Source organism: Rhinopithecus roxellana, chromosome 10 (assembly GCF_007565055.1).
Source record: "Rhinopithecus roxellana isolate Shanxi Qingling chromosome 10, ASM756505v1, whole genome shotgun sequence".
Classification (NCBI taxonomy): Eukaryota; Metazoa; Chordata; class Mammalia; order Primates; family Cercopithecidae; genus Rhinopithecus; species Rhinopithecus roxellana.
This window is the reverse complement of record NC_044558.1, coordinates 140,537,835-140,558,106: the sequence shown is the minus strand read 5'-3', so window position 1 is coordinate 140,558,106 and position 20,272 is coordinate 140,537,835. Positions and strand designations below refer to the sequence as shown.

General features: G+C 35.7%; 1 protein-coding gene and 1 long non-coding RNA gene across 2 annotated transcripts in view; both read left to right on the top strand.

Annotated features, from left to right (window-relative positions):
• Window positions 1–20,272, top strand: part of SYT10 (synaptotagmin 10) — a 65,152-nt gene that overhangs the window by 25,497 nt on the left and 19,383 nt on the right. Inside the window, exon 3 of the mRNA XM_010370361.2 lies at window positions 4,661–5,228. Coding sequence (XP_010368663.1) covers window positions 4,661–5,228 — 568 coding nt within the window. The remainder of the gene's footprint in view (window positions 1–4,660; window positions 5,229–20,272) is intronic.
• Window positions 6,125–7,497, top strand: LOC115900018. The gene is made up of 2 exons (XR_004059703.1): window positions 6,125–7,081; window positions 7,398–7,497. It is a non-coding gene; the product is annotated as an uncharacterized LOC115900018 (long non-coding RNA).

Below are 20,272 nucleotides of genomic sequence, written 5' to 3'. Positions count from 1 at the left end.
AATAAAATATCCTAAATATCTTAAGAATAATGAATATGCAAACTAGATTATACTAGATCCTTTTAATATTTCACAGTAATATATACCACTTATATTCCTTTTTATATTCTTTTCATTTTCATAAATTCTCTCTGACCTTTGCTAACCCTAATTTAAGCTCCTGATCCTTAATATCTGGGGTAGATTCAAGGTCAAAATACATTTCATGTCATGCCTAATGCAATAGAGTGACATATATCTGAAGAAACAAATCACTTCAAGATTTAAGTTAGCAAAGACAGGTATACTCATACAGAAACTAAAATATTGAGTCATAAAGTCAGTGTAGTTTAAATTGGGGCTAATTTTCTCACCTGAGATAAAGTAATTCTAGTATGTTTCTCTATATAGTAACAGTTTTTCAATTATAGTCAAATTTTAAAATAGTCATTTTTAAAATATGATGTACCACAAATCGCCTTACAAATTTTACTTTGTTGCTATTTTCAAAATGTGTCATTTCTAATAAAATGTATCATAACTATAAACTCAATAAGAAATTTGTACACAGTGTCTCATCATAATTTCATTTACAAATTAAACATTTGTGCTCCCTTCTAATTTTTGGTAACAAGTCAAATAAGTTAAAACCTCTAAAAACATATCTCAAGCTATTTTAACCAAATAAACTTTAGATCTTAGTGGATTACATAATTATGTTATATATAATATTTAAGTGGAAAACATATAAATATATATATTGATTCATATATATGAATATTAAATTGATACTTTAATATTTTATATGGTTATTTAGTAGAATAACTGATTTTTGAAGTAATTTATTCAAATAGGATAACCATTAATATAACAGTATATATAGCATGGTGGCTAAAGGTGTGGCCACTAGACTCAGACTGCCTCAGTGAAATTTTAATGTTAGCACCTGCCTACCAGCAAGACTTTGAATACATTACTCACTTCACTTCTCTGTGCCTCAGTGTCCTCATTTGGGAACATAATAGTGAGTGCCTGATTGGGTTACCTGAGGCTCAGTTGAATTGATAAAGAATTTACACCCATACCTGCAACATCATAAGTACTCCTGTGTTAGCTTTTACTGGCAAAATCTGAAGAGCAAAGACATCCTAACTTTTTATCGTGAAAATGTTGTAGTGTATATTTCTTTATTTTTCCCCATCTTTTATTATTCCTTTTTATTTTCTTCCAAATTGTATTAGACATTATTTTTTTCATATTCTAATTCTTGGCATAGTTCAGCACTAATCTGATATTGGAATATCATTTTTCCGCACGCTTTCTCCTTTTATCCATATAATTCTCTGTAACAGCACACTAAAAGCTTCTCATTCTGGGGGTGAAGCTGAGCAGAATGTGGAGGACAAGATCTTTCAAAAACACTGCAGTTTACTTTCACTTGTGACACCCTTCCACCACTTTACTAGTATGAATCTTTAATTTGCAATGTATGTACTGAACCATAGGTCCTTTAAACAAATGTTTGAGAGGTCTGTGAATAGTACAGTAGAAACAAGCAAAGCTACTGATACTCTCACGGCTCATTTCGGTTTGTCCTCCTTATCTCTATGAAAGGGGACCATAAAGAGAGGTTGAATTAGTTTCAATACAGCCCTAAGCATTTTCTATGGTGTTTTTTGAATTACTGCTCAACAGTTCAGTACAGTTAAAGTAAATAAGCAAATTAAATGTAAGAGAATGAACTTGGCAACACCTTAGTTTATAATTCTGATTTTAACAAATTCTATTATATTAATGCACATAATATTGATGCTGCGTTGTAAACATTTAGGCCCATAAAATTATTGAAGGACTGTAGAATGACAAAGAATCACAGAGTAAACTTAAGGTTAGAAAACACTTAATGCTTCCTGCCTCAAGTGAGATGCTAGACTTGAGGCCAAATCTTACTTGAGGCAGGAATATTTTTCTACAGCATCTAACCTTTGTTCTACATTTCCAGCTTGAGGAAATTCACTACTTCACTGTGTTGGAGAGCTCTAGATCTTAAAACGTTCCTTTATATTAAGCTAAAATTTATCTTCTGTCCCTTCCATAAATTCCTAAATGCTGTCATGACAGTCCTTCGGGCATTAGAAGACAGCTAGCCTTAATCCATCTTTACCCTATTCTTCAACTGCTTCTCCTTTCTAGGTTCAAAATCCTCAGCTCCTGTCACTACTTCTCAAATGGTATTGTGCCCAGGCATCTCACTTCTCGATGGTCACTAATTTGTAAACTTTTCTTTGAGATCTGGAGATCAAGGCCATCCTGGCTAACATGGTGAAACCCCGTCTCTACTAAAAATACAAAAAAATAAATTAGTCGGGTGTGGTGGCAGGTGCCTGTAATCCCAGCTACTCGGGAGGCTGAGGCAGGAGAATGGCATGAACCCGGGAGGTGGAGCTTGCAGTGAGCCAAGATCGCGCCACTGCACTCCAGCCTGGGCGACAGAGCGAGACTCCGTCCCAAAAAAAAAAGAAAAAAAAAAAAAAGTCAATCTTCTCACGCCTGTAATCCCAGCACTTTGGAGGCCAAGGTGGGCAGATCACTTAAGATCAGGAGTTCGAGACCAGCCTGGCCAACATGGTGAAACCTCATCTCTACTAAAAATACAAAAATGAGCCAGGTGCAGTGGCGGGAACCTCTAATCTCAGCTACCTGGGAGCCTGAGGCAGGAGAATCGCTTGAACCTGGGAGATCGAGGTTGCAGTGAGCCAAGACCATGTCACTGAACTTCAGCCTGGGTGACAGAGTGAGAACCCATCTCGAAAAAAAAAAAAAGAAATCGAGCTTCATTTGTACATCAGTGAATCAAATATTAATCATGCAATGTCATCCATATTACTTAGTGCTGTAACAGGTGTAGACCTGCTGCAATAGACAACAAAAGTGAGCAAAGTATTTTGAAATCAGTGTTCTGAGGGTATACTGCCTGGATATTAAGTGTAAGACAGAGCTGGAAGGAAAAAAAAAAGCCAGCCGAAGGTGACTGGAGAAAGCAAAGTATATAGTGATAAGGATTTGGACTCCATAGCAATAGAAAAGGAGTGGAGTGAATAATTATATGAGATGTTTCAAAGGAAAAGCAACAGGATTTAGAAAACCGAGTAAATGCTATGTGTAAAGGGAGAATGATTCAAAGCATACTTCATGCTTGGAAGCATGAGTGACTGATAAAAATGTTAGTGCTATTGTCAGAGATTGTGGGATGAAGAACGAATTTGCAAGCAAAGGGAAGAAAATGATGAGTTTGCTTGCATTTGGGGCAAAATGAAGACATCTGTTTAGAAATCTTCCTTAGAAATTTAGAGATATGGGACTAGAGGTTTATGTAGCTGGGATTTATCTGAGAAACCATCAGATTCAAGACAATAATTATAGTCCAAGAACTGATGATTAGTCTGATGGACAGGCTGACGAGAAATATAACAAAAGACCTGGCTTTGAGGAGATACGGCACAGTTCATGCCAGAAAGCTTGGAGGAAGTATAAAAGAAGCAGACCTTTAATGCAAGTCACATGTAGAAGACATTAGTAAGCTTATATATTTAATATTCTGGAAATGTTGACTAGATGAGTAGTAATAGTGACTGTAGGAAATTCAGTCTGAATTTTTAAAAACTTGTTTTGTTGGGCTCAAATTCTAAAATTCTACATTTGTTCTTATCCTTAGAGTTTCTGAAGACCATAGCATGTTGAAAAAAAAGAAAATGTACTCATTTTTGGCGGTCACAACCATATATTCTTTTTAAAAGTAAATATTCATTTAGTAAGATTAAGAATTAGAAACAACTCATTATAAGAAAATGTGGACTTATAATATGTTTTTGTTTTAATACTGTAGTCACTAAAACGTGAAATTCACGAGACCCAAATATCCAGATGAAAACAAACCAGCCATCTGAATGATTTTGTCTGTATAATGCTTACATCTAGATAGACCCAGATGATTGATAACATTCACAATTTTCTGTGGAATATTGAATTTTTTGCTAATCAGGTTTCTTTAGAATTGTTTTTAATTTTTTGCTTAATTTTAATTATATGCTTATGATTGAGAGTACAAAATTCCAAAAGCTTATGAAAATTAACATTTGCCAGCCACATGTTGTGGCTCACATGTGTTATCCCAGCACTTTAGGAGACTGAGGTGAGAGGATTGTGTGAGTCCAGAAGTTCAAGACCAGCCTGGACAACATAGCAAGACTCTGTCTCTGCAAAAAAATTTAAAAATTAACTGAGCAGGTAAGGTGGCGCACGCCTGTAGTCCCAGCTACTCAGGAGGTAGAGGCCAGAGGGTGACTTGAGCTCAGGAGTTTTAAGCTACAGTGAGCTATAATAGCACTACTATACTCCAGCTGGGGTGACAGAACCTGTCTCGAAAAAACAAACACACACACACACGAAGAACATTTAAGTGTTTTAGGTGTTCTGGAATTTTAGGGGACTTCTCTTTGAATATTGTACTTCTTTATTTTTCTTCAAAAGTACCTCTTTGATTATATGTTTGTGTCTATCTATGTAGATATAGATATCTTTTCACTGTTCTGGGGGTGGGGGAGAGTTTATATGCCACTGTATAACATTCTCATCGAAATGATCTCCCTCAATGATTTTGTGTATATGTGTGTGTGTTCAGCCACAATTCCTTCCGAAGACACCTACCGAGGCAAATGCAGGTTTCCAGTGTTGATTTTAGCATGGGCACGGAACCTGTTTTACAAAGAGGAGAAACAACAACCAGCATTGGGAGGATAAAGCCAGAACTCTACAAACAGAGATCAGTTGACTCTGAAGGCAACCAAAAAGAAGATGTCAAAACCTGTGGGAAACTTAACTTTACCCTCCAGTATGATTATGAAAATGAACTTCTAGTTGTTAAAATTATCAAAGCCTTAGATCTCCCTGCTAAAGACTTCACAGGAACTTCTGACCCTTATGTGAAGATGTATCTTCTTCCAGACAGGAAAAAGAAATTTCAGACCCGCGTGCACAGAAAGACTTTAAATCCTGTATTTGATGAAACTTTTCAATTTCCTGTAGCATACGATCAACTAAGCAACCGAAAACTACATTTCAGTGTATATGATTTTGACAGATTTTCTAGACATGACATGATTGGGGAAGTGATTCTTGATAATTTGTTTGAAGTCTCTGATCTCTCCAGGGAAGCCACAGTATGGAAAGATATTCATTGTGCTACCACAGTAAGTAGTAATTCCACCAATGTATTGTTTTTTATTTGACTTACAGTGATACATGAGTACTTATTACCCAAATTATTGGGATAAGTCTTATAGAGTTATGGAATTTATGTCTAAGATCCTGCAAAGGTAAGATTTCATTTCTACTACTAATAATTCAGTCACCTAATGCTGAATATATTGGTAACCCTAGTGATTGTGTAAATAAAAAAAAAGCTCTTATAAATTAACAGAACTTGTAGACTATTTCTCCTTTAAAATATTTATCTGTAATATAAATATCCTATCTACAGCACCCAGTTTCCTCATAGTTAGTATTGGTTTTCATTATTTAAGATAATTTTGTTAATTTCATTATTTTAGAAATTATTTCACTCTTTAAGAATAATGACTTCATTATTTAAGATAATTCATCAAATCAAACCTAAAATGTACTTTGATGCTATTTGAAAAGTCCTTGGTTTGATATGAAACAACCCATTATTTCAGAAGCTTTCATAGAATACACACAACTACAATATATGAAATGATCAATGATCAAGAAGTAATCATTGTTTACATTAAAACTTTTCTTTTTCATTACAAAATACTTTTTCTGATTATAAAATAATACCAACTTCAGTACTGAAAATTTTATAAACAGAGTAAAAACACATAGCATAAAATTAAAACAATCTACAGTGCTACCAATTATATATAATATTTTGGCATATTGCTTTCCAACTTTTTGCTATGCGTATTTTAGAATATTAAGAACATACCAAGCTTAATTTTTTTCACACCAATTTTCTTTCATTCTATATTCATTTTAGCACATGATGTTGAAATACATGATCCATTTACTTAACCATTTTCTTACTGTTAGACACTTAAGTTAGGCATAAATTTTGTTATATGAAAAATTGTGGGTTTTTTTGTAAATCTGTTTTTTTCAAGATTATTTTTCCGGTATAGAATTATAGATGTGGAGCTAGAGAAGTGATCTCTTAAGTTAGATTGCTTGCTTTAGTTTATTAGCTTTTAAATGGGGACATTTAATTTTTTACCATCAGGTTGTTTTTACATATTTACCATCTTTTGTTTGAGTTGTAATACATCTTATAAGTTTAAAGCGTTGAAGTTTTGAACAGAGACAAGGGATTATTTAAAACATAAGGATACCTTTTTATTCAGAATAGCTCCTTTTGTGTTTTTCCAGTTATGAATGTTTTACTAATTACAATCAGTATGTGGGATAATTATATTGTCATTGTAAATTATGTGGATAAATTAATTTGAAAATTTATGCTGCCAGTTCAATGTTGTATTCCAGCATCATAACATTTTTAGTTGTTGAATTCTTGTGTCATAATCTCTATTGTGATATCTATTAGGGAACAAAGAAGGAATTTTCAAAGTGGATCATATTTCAAATGCACAGTGGGGCTCTTTTGATTTCACATTTGTGTTCATTTTATTACCTATATTCCCACAGGGAAAACATGATGAATACTGATTTTTATTGTTTTTAAAAATAACACCTTCTAGAATTCTACAAATGCAGATGGCAGTTAATTGTTAGATTATTTCTCTTGATTCCTCAGTCTTATTATTACTTTTTATTTATTCAACAAATATTTACTGAGTACCTATTTATGTTTGGCATGCTCTAAGTACTAAGGTTGCAAAAAACACATTTTTTTATTAAAAAGTGAAGTATGTTCTGTACATATATTCAGGCTCAGAGGTATATAATCTGCCAATAAAATCTAAAAATTAGTATAATCGACTAGGAGATTGACAGTGAATTTTTTTTTTTTTTTTTTTTTTTTTTTAACATTCATACGTTTTCCAAACTGGTTCTACTTAGAAAAAAAGTAGGATTCCGGCCGGGCGCGGTGGCTCAAGCCTGTAATCCCAGCACTTTGGGAGGCCGAGACGGGCGGATCACGAGGTCAGGAGATGAGACCATCCTGGCTAACACGGCGAAACCCCGTCTCTACTAAAAATACAAAAAATTAACCGGGCGAGATGGCGGGCGCCTGTGGTCCCAGCTACTCAGGAGGCTGAGGTGGGAGAATGGCATGAACCCGGGAGGCGGAGGTTGCAGTGAGCTGAGATCCGGCCACTGCACTCCAGCCTGGGTGACAGAGCAAGACTCCGTCTCAAAAAAAAAAAAAAAAAAAAAAAAAGTTGGATTCCTTGTGGAAACTTTAGTTTCTCATTGCCAACAATATTTATTCATTGTTTGTTAATATTAATAAATTACTTAAGTTTATTTTCAGCTCTCCCATATGGCTTGAATGTTAGTTTTTACTTCTGTTATAAAAATTACCACAAATTTATGTTACACAAACATTTTACAATTTGGTTAGAAATCTTTTATAATTTGGTTAGAAATACAGTTTGGTTAGAAATTACCACAAATTTAGTCTTACACAAACATTTTACAGTTTGGTTAGAAACCTGACATGGGGCCAGGTGCGGTGGCTCATGCCTGTAATCCCCAACACCTTGAGAGGCTGAGGTGGGTGGATCACGAGGTCAAGAGTTCAAGACCAGCCTGGCCAGCATGGTGAAACTCCATCTCTACTAAAAATACAAAAAATTAGCCAGATATGGTGTCATATGCCTGTAATCCCCGCTACTCGGGAGACTGAAGCAGGAGAATTGCTTGAACCTGGGAGGCGGAGGTTGCAGTGAGCCGAGATCGAGGCCACTGCACTCCAGCATGGGCGACAGAGCAAGACTCTGTCTCAAAATAAAAATAAAAATAAGAATCTGACATGGATCTTACTAACTTAAATAAACTGAATGTGGTTGACAGGGCTGCATTCTTTTCTGGAGGCTCTTAGGGAGACCCATTTTCTTGCTTTTTCCTGATTCTAGAGGCCACAGGCATTCATTGCCTTATATTGGGCCCCAGTGGGTAATCTAGGAAAATCTCCCCATCTCAAAGTCCATAATCTTAATCACATCCACAAAGCCCCTTTTGCCATTTAAGTAACATTATTCACAGATTCCAGGAATTAGGGGATGCCCATCTTTGGGGCTACCTTTATTCCACCTGCCACCTCTGCAGACATTCTCATTTCTGAATTCTGAATATAAAAAGAAGTTGGCAGAAAATAAAACACATTTTTAGATTATTCTAATAAAAGAGCATTCTCTTTAACTAGAACATTGAACCACACATTGTTTGGAATATTGCTTCTGGATTTTTGTTTGGAAATATAGTAATGAAACCTGAATTTCTAGACTATGTGGCCAAATATTATGGTTAGGGTAGTATTTAATTAAAATTTCTGTTCATCCTTTGAAAAATCATTAAGCAATGTTACATCTTCTTATTAGTAAAAAGGAAAAAAAATGATGCAGGTGGAAATTTCATTAAGAAACTTTCTTTTTCTATTCACACATCATTAATTTTTAAGAATTTCATGCAGAAATTATTGAGTCTTCTAGAAAAATGGAGAATAAGAGGAAAGAAATAAAAAGCAATGTAGGATATGCTCTCACTTGTTTAAGGCTTGTGGAAACCTACAAAGGCAAATCAAACTGTGCAGGCACAGATATAAAAGAGTTTATGTAACAAATAAAATAAATACTGGATTAAAAGACTATTGGCTGGGCACGATGGCTCATGCCTGTAACCCCAGCACTCTGGGATGCCAAGGCGGGTGGATCACCTGAGGTCAGGATTTTGAGACCAGCCTGGCTAACATGGTGAGTGAAACCCCGTCTCCACTAAAAATAAAAAATTAGTTGGGCATGGTGGCACGCAGCTGTAGTCCCAGCTATTTGGGAGGCTGAGGCAGGAGAATCATTTGAACTGGGAGGGGGAGGCTACAGTGAACCAAGACAGTGCCACTGCATGCCAGCCTGGGCAGCAGAGTGAATCTGTTTCAAACAAACAAACAAAAACTGTCAGATTAAAAGATAATGATGACAAATATAAATATTCTTATAATTCTTATAACTTTGTAATTGTAAGAACTCATAACTAAAGTTTTTTTTTTGAAATAGTCATTTATGAGATTTTTAAAGAGTGCCTTTATATAATTGCAAATCTCCAATTTAATTTAAACCAAAATTTACTGGGGAAAAAAAATACCATTTTGCTATCATTTTGAAAAGCACTAGCTGGTGTATCTTTAATTTTTTATGATTCTTCTTAGAATCATTAAGACTTGCTTTATTATCATATTGTTGTAAATGCCATGGCTGTCTTTTTCCTTCTTCATGCTAATTATATAATTATATCTCATAATTGTTGCAGAGAAGACTCTGTGAAAATCAGACCTAGCGGCTTTTGTGATTGTTGTTTTTAAGGGTCTTAAGTGTCGCATTCCCACAAATTTTCATCACAGAGTCTCTATCATATTTTTTTCCACAGGTGCAAAGGCCTGTCCAAGGCCTTATCCAAAAAAATCTTCCTAGAACAGTTCATCCCCCAAAATTTTCCGTTCTACAGCATTTGATTCAAATAACTTTAATTTGATTAAATATTTACTGAGAACTTTCTATGAACGAAGTTTATATTTAGTTCTAAAACTGAAAGAAAGACTAGTAAAATACAAGTTTTACTGAAGGACTTTAACAAAAGAGACAAACAGCAAGGAAATAAAGTATATGCCTCAGTGTAAATTATTATATAACTGTTTCCTGATAGCCTCCACAAATGTGGTCTTGTCTACACACACACTTTTTGGTACTGACTGTATCCCATATGAAAATATTTCAGATTGCCTTTCCATGATGATAGAATTCTGAAGAAAAAGTTGAGTGATTCTCAAAGAAAAAAACAGCATGAGGAAAAGGAAATAAACAAGACTGTAACATGTTTTCAGGGGACAGAAAAGTAAAGTGTGAATATGAAGTGAAGAGACTAAAGGGAACTCAAACCAAAATGTCATATTTTATCTATAATCAAGAGGACATTTAATGTCATAGGAGTTTCTATTTATTCTGTTTTTTATTAGAAGAGTGAAATCAGTGAAGCCATTACTTCATATGGCAACCCGTGTGTACAATGGATCAGAGTGGGAGATTGTGAAATGTGGTGCTCAGTAGGAATGTAACAGACTAGATGAGATGAGCAAAGCCTGATTGAGGCTGGTAGCAACGAGAATGGAAAGAAGCTAATATATGCTAATGAAAGCATTGTCTGCTTCACTTATTTAAACATTCTGCAGGTGTTTGTCTTATGTCTGCCACTAGTCTCTGAGCTTCTGGAAAGCAGAAATCATCTTGTATATCTCTTGCATCCCTTACATAATATGAGCGCTTAGTGGTTAATGAATAAATGCTTTTTGAATAAATAACGTAGCAAATTTTCATATGGGGTTAAGTGTAGAGTTGTATAAATACAGATCTGCCACTACCAGAGGAGAAAACAATGCAATGTTGTACCCTATTGATTACAAGTAAACAAGGATATGCTTAGGTATACTTTGTTAATGTTAGCTACTTTTTGCAGACAAATTCTTTTTAATATTCAGGGTATGGCACCCATATATATATGAAATAAAGCAGGAACATTTTAAATTTATTAACAAAAATGTTATCAGGTTGAAACAAGAGGCACATATTTCATATTTATGATTTCATTAATAAATTATATAAGAAGGATTAATATTTTTCAGGAAGTAGCAATTGTTTTGAAATTTGATATTGACAAAAGAAACAATAAAGGTGAATCTTCATTCTGTGCAAAATTTTCGTTTTCACTTTAGCAATCATCCTACTATATATCAAAAATCTGGCAAGCCAACCACCTTTAATACTAGCATAGAAACATCTCCAGCATGGGGAATAATATTAAAAAACATGTGTACCCTATGCTGCTATTTCTGAAATGTAAGGGAGAAATATATGTTCATATTCAGTTATATATACAAAAAAAGGTCTATGTAAAGACATACAAGAATTTAGTAGTAGGAGTTAGCTATTGGCAACCAGATAGAATGAATATATGGTAGTAACTGGATGAATGACTACAGAAAAAGAATTATTTGCAGCATGTTGCTTTATATACATTTTATATTTAAGCTATTATGCATAATATTACTGAAACATTGAATTTTTTTTAAATGTCAATCACTATAAAGACTATTTTCTTTTTTTTTGAGACAGAGTCTCGCTCTATCCCTCAGGCTGAAGTGCAGTGGTGTGGTCTCAGCTCACTGCAACCTCCACCTCCCCAGGTTCCAGCAACTGTCCTGCCTCAGCCTCCCAAGTAGCTGGTATTACAGGCGTGTGCCACCATGCCCAGCTAGTTTTTGTATTTTCAGTAGAGACGGGGTTTTACCATGTTGGCCAGGCTGGTCTCAAACTCCTGACCTCAGGTAATCTGCCCACCTCGGCCTCCCAAAGTGCTGGGATTACAGGCGTAAGCCACCACAGCCAACCAAGACTAATGTATTTGGAATATTTGAATGTAGTTTTCCTGTGCATACTCAAGAAGCCATTGAAAAGATAGGTAGACAAGGAAAAGATTTCCTTTTTTTTGAACAGAACTCCCTTCATTTGCATATTTATTTACTTACCTATTCAATGAAATTTTCTTTTTGCACCAACTGTGTTCTACACACTTTAAAATTCTTGCAAGTAAGGAAGTTGCTTGTGTATACCACATTGACCTGATTACAGGTATAAAATGTTTGAATCTATTATATTCTAACTAAGCGTCTGTCAGGTATTGTTTGAAAGAGTAGACCTTGACAGGACAAGTACAAAGGAACTGTTGTATTCATCGTATCAGCCATTCAGAGTACTGGATGCACCTGCTGAGCTTCAGTTTGAAATAACATATTTTATTACACATTACTAAAATTTTTTAATATTTAAAATTCTTTTTAATATAGAGATGTCTTTTTAATTCTACCCTCAATCATCCTGGATCAATCATAGGATCAGAAGAATACTATATATTTTTCGCATTTAGCTATCAATGAATTGCCTTCCAAGGTTCATTAACTATGAAACATGTGTCAGCTAAGAACATTTTAAAGAGTGGTGAAATTCCAGTTTTATTTTAAGGAAAAGAGTATGATGGAAAGTGGGGCAGTAGGAAGCAAACCTTTCTAGTCAGGGGCTATCTGTCTTACCAGGTCTCCTGGGGTGTAACAGACAGTATTGTAGCTATTGACCTGCAGGTTGGGACGATGAACCCACATCTGCTCCTCTATGAACATTCCTAGTTTTCTGTTTCATCTCTGCAATAAACCTGGCCTTGGTGTGTCACAGATTACATATCTGCTTATGGGCCACCAGTAACTGATGATAGATTAACTCAAATGATGCAAGTAAATTCCATGAACCTGTATGTACGGTCTTTTATTTTGCTAGAATTGATGGGAAGTATCTATGTTAATTTAAAATTAAATTTAACTTCAGTTTAAAAATAGTAGAGTCCTTCATATACTATCATAAGACCATGGGAGTTCAGTTCCCAAAGTATGATTTTTCTTGGCCTTAACATCTGCCTAACTCAGCCAGCCTACTTAAAGGAGCTTTGTCTCATGAGTGATATTAAATAAATCATCATAATTTATTATGTTATTTTCATGTTAGATCACATCTATGCACATTTAGAGAACAAGCTTTTGTTGTCTGATCAGTGTGTTTTGACTATTTTTACTTTCATGGGAAAGATCGCAGGTAAGTGGCTATGAAATAGCCCACAACAATTATTATATTAGCCTTTTATTAGCAGTTTAAACAGCAGCTTCCTGTAACATTGATTACAGGCTTCTGTTTTACAAAACAAAAAAGTCAAAGTTAATGCAAATCTGAACTTAAATTTGTGCCACCAGTTTTAAATGTAATTCAGCAGTGATGCCATACTTTTTAGACAAATCTAGAATTGCTGGGTAAGCACTGTGTGATATTCAGACGCATTGGAAGGGTGTCATTCAAAAATGAGTATCAAGCAGCCACTTAAGGAATAGCTCCCAACCATATTTTAGTTATAATATTTGGGATTGTTTGAAAAACAAAAGGATGGTTTTGCCTAAATTCATCATATCTACATAATTTCCCATTTAAATTCCTACATAGTTGTACTGGTAAATATTATAACTCCCATCGAGCTTCCCCACTATATCCTTGGGACTATCCCTTTCTCTGTGTCTGTAGTTAGAGGCAATGTAGCCTCTAAGTGCTTAATGAAGCACTGGAGTCTCTGTAACAAACCCACATTGCTTTATATTCCTGCTGTGTCACTTATCTGTGTATGGCTTGACCAAGTTACTAAATCTCTTTAAGTATTAATTATAGTATCTGTAAAATGGGAATTATGGGAAGGCTAACCATAGTTTGTTGTTAGGACTAAGTAACATAAGTGATCGGCACAGTCGGATATTTGTAAGTGTTCCATACATGCCATAAGATGTATTTTATGGTGGGTTTTTGGTGGTTGTTTAGGTAGCATCATATTAAATAGGAGTAAAGACCTTGATACTAAAACTTACAGTAATATCATGAGGGATAGTTTTAGGTCTTATATTTTTCTATTCAAGTCGGAAAGTTTTGAGTTAGAGCTCCTTTACATCTTTTTAGTTACTGTGTGCTGTGATTCAGTGAGTAGACACTATTGCTGCTTTTTATAATGTATGATGTATATACTTATAATGCCATCTGGCCTGGACCTCATATCCTACCTGGAGACAGTATCTCAATTATTTTTCACACATTCATTGAGGATTTTGGCATCTTCATTTCTCTCCACTTCCACTCCAGGTATCACCCTCCTGAGCACCATATTCCACTGCCTATCCTTCCTATCCCTTCTGATTTCTGACTCTACCTATTCTTTATGAACTGGCAGTTAGTTCTAACTTTCCCTATTCATTTCCACCACTCTCCTATGTGACTTCTCTGCATCAATTTCACCTCACTCAAAGCAATATGTTTCCAGGCCCGCAAGCTTTCTTACTGACTGATACCTCTGCCTGAAATGTCCATTGTCCCTGTTTCTGCCTGGGAAGCCTCACTCATCTTTTCATTTTCAATTCAGATTCATATTCCGAGAGTCAGACTTCTCCCAAGGAAGAGGGCTCTTTGGGCTTCTTCCTAAGGGAAGAGGGCTCTCTTCCCTTTCCGTTAGGCACTTTGTTCCCTCTTTGTTCCCTCACCAGTCTGCATCTTATAAAACCTCAGAAGCTGAAGATGCTGGATATCTCCTAGGTGTGTCTTTAGGTTCAGTGTCTGCTCTTCTCCACCCTGTTTGGTGCCTCAAAAGGCTGGTTGGTTTGGTTCAGACTTTCTGTCCTTCTGGCAAGAAATATTAAGGTGGAAGAATGACCTTGGGAAATATATTTCTGTCCATTGCTCTCTTCCCCTGCAAGAAAACCTCAGGCTGTCTCTGCCCTTCATCTGAGGGTACGGTTTTTCTCAAAGCAGGCTTTTCTTCTGACTACTTTCTTTCTGAATCCAGGTAACTGTCCCCACTTGCTCTTTAAGTGCTAGTGGTCATGACAACCTCTGCTGTTACCACTCCAGGGTAGCTGTCTCTTGTGGTTCCTCCTCCCAGCTCACATCTCTGTGAATAGCCCTTCATGAAGCCCTCTGGAATTACTCTGATTTGTGTGTGCCATCTGTTTCCTGCTGAATCTCTCACTGATACTCTAAAGAAAGAAAATGTTTCCTAATTACAAACAGGTTAATTTCCTATAACCTTTCTGGACCATGCTGTGTATCTGACTGTACGTCTACATGCTCATTACCTTAGGAGCAATCAAGTTAGTCCTGTAAAGGCTGATGATAAGACAAGGCTTCAACCACAGAAAGTAAGAAAGAGCCATGATCATTGCTAAAACATTCTACTCTTTATTACGTAAAGAACTTCAAAGGATCTCCTTAAATGTGGAATTCTGGGCCTAGCGCAATGCTTCATGCCTGTAATCCCAGCACTTTGGGAGGCCGAGGCAGGTGGATCCCGAGGTCAAGAGATTGAGACCATCCTGGTCAACATGGTGAAACCTCTTCTCTACTAGGTCCAGCTATTTGGGAAGCTGAGGCAGGAGAATTGCGTGAACCCAGGAGGCAGAGGTTGCAGTGAGCCAAGATCACACCACTACACTCCAGCCTGGCGACAGAGCGAGACTCCATCTCAAAAAAAATAAAAATAAAAAATAAAGTGGAATTCCACATTTCATTGCAATTGAAAAAGTAAGAATTTATGCCTCTTAAAATTAATATTTCAGACACAGATATACATCATTTATTAAAAATAGCCTGGAAAAATAGCTCTCTATGTTAATTTCATCGGTTCCAAAACATATTTTTATGTTCCCAGTTTATCTTAGAAATTTAAAATATAAATATTTATTAAATGCCACAGATGTTTCTGCTTTTTAGAGTATTCTGAATGTAAATTATCCTTTTATTAACAGTCGTGATCTTTGTGACCATTAACTATATAAATGTAAAAAGCAGATTTTCATTTCTGTCCAATGCTCTCTTATATTTAAAATGTCTCATGTCTATTTTAAGTTTGCACACTTCCTGCTTTCCTTACTGCTCCAATTCATTGCTTTCAGGTTGAATAATCAAATACCCAAATTATATAATTATATATAAATAAGATCAATATCTTAAATAATGACCTGAGATCTTGCTCTCAGAGTAAAGTACGTAAGATTTGTAATAGGTCAGAAGTCTTTTCATACTACCTTAAAAGTTCATGGGCATATTCTGGGCAGAATTTTGAGAGTCTCATGTTTAGATCATATAATCATTATTTTAGAATTGGTAGAGAGTCCACGTTTAATCCTTTCTTTTTATAGTTTAGAAAACTGAAGCCCAAGGATGTTAAGAAAATAATTTAAATTCACAAAGCTGATTAGCAGGAGAGCCAGAACTAGGTTTTAAAGCTTTCATGCCTAGTTCAGTTGTTCACCCTGAATGATATTAGAGTTTTACCATACTTGAAATGTAGTAAAGAGAAAGGAAAAGAAATGAATTTTTTTGTGAAACACGGAAGTTCAACTATTGGCTTACAGAATTGGAATCGCTAAAACTAATATAGTTTGAATTACAGAAGTTTGTAACATAATATTTGTGGCAAAAACGTATGCATAAGGCCTTTAAAACTTGTAATCCTGTCAAATCTGTCTTGTAAAACTGTGATTGATATGCATAGAGAACTAAGCAATGCTTCTCTTTGCCTTGTTTTAAAAATCAGTTGGAGTCAATATTATTTCAGAAAATATCCAGGTAATTTTTCTCTCTTAGATGGAATTAACAAAAAAATTCATATTTGGGTTATTATTCTATCAGCTATGTCCTGGTATATTTTAATGTTTGAAGGTTGTAGGAAATAAAGAGAAGCTATTTAGCTCCCTAATGCTCCAGCAGCATAGCTGGGCCTGTTACAAGTTCTAGGAATTTAGTGTGGTTCCAAAGATACTGTTTAAAGTTGCTCTATTTCTCCTTTGCATTTAACCAGTATAATTATTAGTTGTTAACACACTCTTATATAGTGACAAGAATATGCAGATGTTTTTTAAATGTAAATGTTCAGAATAATTCTTCTCCTTTTCTATAACAGAGTGCAGTAAGGAGTTTGCTATCAATTAAGTATCTGATTTTCTAATTTCTAAAAAAATTTTTGGTACTTTATCTGCTGACTTTGCAATCTAAGACCACAAAAACAATTTTGTTTTTCTGGCCACTAAAATTGTAGGCACCATTTCTATTAGGTAAAGCCACAGAGTGAAGCAGGAAAGTACAGGAGTTAAAATGCTAATGAGTATACTTTCATTAGAATCCTGGGATGGTTACCTTTAGCTGTATCACTTAGAATAAGTTGCTGAACATTTCTGAAATTGTTTCTTCATCCACCAAAAGAGATTTATAATAATATCAACCCAACAAGAATATTTCGAAAGTAAAATTAGATGATAAATGTAAAATATTTGTAAAATTTAAAGTTTCTAGTTGTCAGTTATCCCTGACATGCTACCATGCTGCACACAAAGAAAACACCTTGTTATCCACTCAACTGCTGATATCCCAGCTACTTCTACGTCCTAAAGTTCTTGCCCTAATATTTAGATTTCTTAAATGTATTACCCTCATATTTTGAAAAAAATGAATGAGAGATACTGATGCCTTAACTCTTTTCCTAAATCTTAAAAGTAGAACAAAATGTGACAATATTATTCAAGACTATGCCATGACATATATTGCATTAAGTCCTGCACATTTAATTCAGTAAACCAGAGACCTTACTGACTGGATATCCATTTTATTCATGCTTTTACAGTGCCTTTAGATTTTTCAATATCTATTGTCTCGCATCCTATGGTAAGTAAAAGGAAGCTGGCACCTATCAAATACCAGTCTACAGAAAAATGTAGATAACTGGACACAGAAAATTGTGCCCAAACACACTGTTATCATAACAAGTAGACTGCATCTGTTTATATAGGAGAGAGGAGCAAGGATCTTACCCCCATCAACCCAGCAAACTTTTGTTTAGTTCTCCTGTTTACCAAACACTCTTCCCAGCGTCTCAGGACATAAAGTGTTCCTTTTCTAGAAGGCCAACATTCCAGAAAAGAAGACAGAAAATAATGAAACAAATATACGATATGCACATGAATGAAGGCATGTACTATATGAAACATGAGGCAGGGTAGGAAGTAGGCAGTGGTAGTGGAGTGGAGGTCACCCTAGATAGAGTGCTCAGATAAGAACTCTCAGATGGGAGTGATGGGAGATTAAATCAGAGAGATAGCTGAGCGTCAGGTCATCTAGAGTCTTCAGGCCATGGAAAGAGCTTTGGGTTTTATTCTGAGTTACGTTTGAGGCCGTTGATGGCTTTTGTTGAGAAGTGAGCCATAGACTCCCTTAGAATCAATACGATCTCTGGCTATTATGTGGAGAATAAACTTTGAGAGCCAGAAGTGGAACAATGTCAATCAATTCTCTAAAACAGTGAAGTCAAGTTCATCCAGTCTAGGTGTCTATATACAGCAATACTTACAGGGACTCCTTTAATTAAGAATTTTGTAAATATATTTAAAAGCATCAAACACTCTAAGGAGAGTTGTATATAGTTTATTGCACAGGTTTTCATGCCCCTATTTAAATGATGATGGAAGTTTGAGAATAAGTCTCTGTTTTTTTGCACCAATAAGCTTATGATTTATCTCTTATCTAGTATGATGAAGGGAAGAGTTGTTATGAAATTTGTATCCTCTTTTTGTGTCTCAAGTTGCTCTTGTCTCAGTATCTATGTGGGGCTATTCCCTCCTACTTCACTGTCTTCATTACACAGCTAATTTTGAGACTTGATTAGTTAAATCAAGGAAGGATTGTTTTAAGGCCTCAGCTCTGTCACTTTGTGGCTCCTGATAGCTACAGTCCTTGGTTATGTTGGATAGGACAAGAGCTAAACCATTCTGGCATATATGAGGTTGGTGCAAAAGTAATTGCAGCTTTTGCGATTTTCTTTAATGGCAGAAACCACAATTATTTTTGCACCAAACTAGTAGTTGTTTCCCATTTGGAAGGGAACTGAAAATGGATCTCCCATTGAGCAGTGACATAGGCACTCTTAAACAGTGTCGTGGCAATAGTAGCTCTGGGTGGTTGCTGTTAATCGCTTAACTGTCCAGGGGGGTTTTGTAATTATACTGTCTCTAACACAGCCATGTTCTCTGCCCCGTTCCTGCCCTGACCTCAGCTATGCTTCACCTGGATTTAGTGCCATTGGCCAAGCACAATGCTTAAGATTATGTGCTTAGTATAAAATTCATTGCTTCTTTCATGCAGAAATACAAGGAAGTCCTGCTGAAAGGCACGTGGTGAGCATTTTCTTTATCTTCAAGTAGAGAAGGCAGAAAAGAGTGAATAATGAAAATATGATGTAAAAATCCAGGAATCTCACCAGGTTTTGTGATAGAAATCTCATTTTCCTGTTTCTTCCCTGACCTCTATGGAACACAATGAAACCTGATTGAATCAGAATCACTGGGAGGAAGACGAAAGGCAGGGAGGGCGTGTTGTCCAAAAATTGTGGTTCTTTGAAAGAAAAAGAGAAAGTGGGCTAGAAACTGGAAAAGGATTACAATGTTAATTGCATTTCCTAATTGTACTTCATCAAATTGCTTCTTCCTCCCTCCCATTTGCCATCTTTAGTCACTAGACTGCATGTGCTGGCTGGTTGGGAGAAATTACCAGATATGTAAGGAAAAAGAGCAATTTACAGACCTTAGGGATGCATTTGATTCTGAAATTTTAGTGTGCTATAGAATTACAGCAAACATAATCCCATATCACACAAGACTAGAGAGATCTATAGAGAAATAAGGTCCAATAAAGCTAATAGATAAGTATCCTCTAACTGTAGCTCCCCAAATCTTGCATGTATCTTTAAATAGTTCAAAACTATTATGACTGGTTTATTGTATTCTCAAGGTCATCCTGTGTGGGCAAGCACTTGCACAATTGTAGAAAATTTCATTCACACAAACCACAACACCCGTAAAAAGTGTCTTTGTCACTTGTTTTCTAGTTGCCGGTAACTTTCACTCCTTCAAGCAGTAGATGCCTCTCCTGCAACTAACAGAAGTCATGACCTGGCCTGATACCTTATTATTTATTTACTCATTTAGTAAGCTTTTGAATGAACATTCACCTTATGCTAATCACTGACCTCAGAAACATGGTTTTGAGCAAAAAAAAAAAAAAGTCGTATGTTTTCTGGCACCTACTGTGTGTCAGGCTGCAAACTGCAGTCTGACATATATTATCTTTGTGTATTATCCCTTTTAAATATAACTGCAACCCCCTCCACGTAATTGTTATTAGCCATAAAAATGGATCTCATCCTGACTGCAGAGGTGATTTGATTATGTGCTCCTGAGGAGAGGCCATTTCGAATAAGGCCACTGTGTTGCCATTCAAATCATAGTCCGGCATTGCCAGAGCCAATGCTTTCTGTTTGGCCTTCTGGTCATCACTGAGCACTCTAAGCCTCCCCTCACAGCCTTCTTATAAGCTGACCCCTCTGTTTTTAATTACCTTTGCCTTTACTCATTTTTCAGCATTTAGAT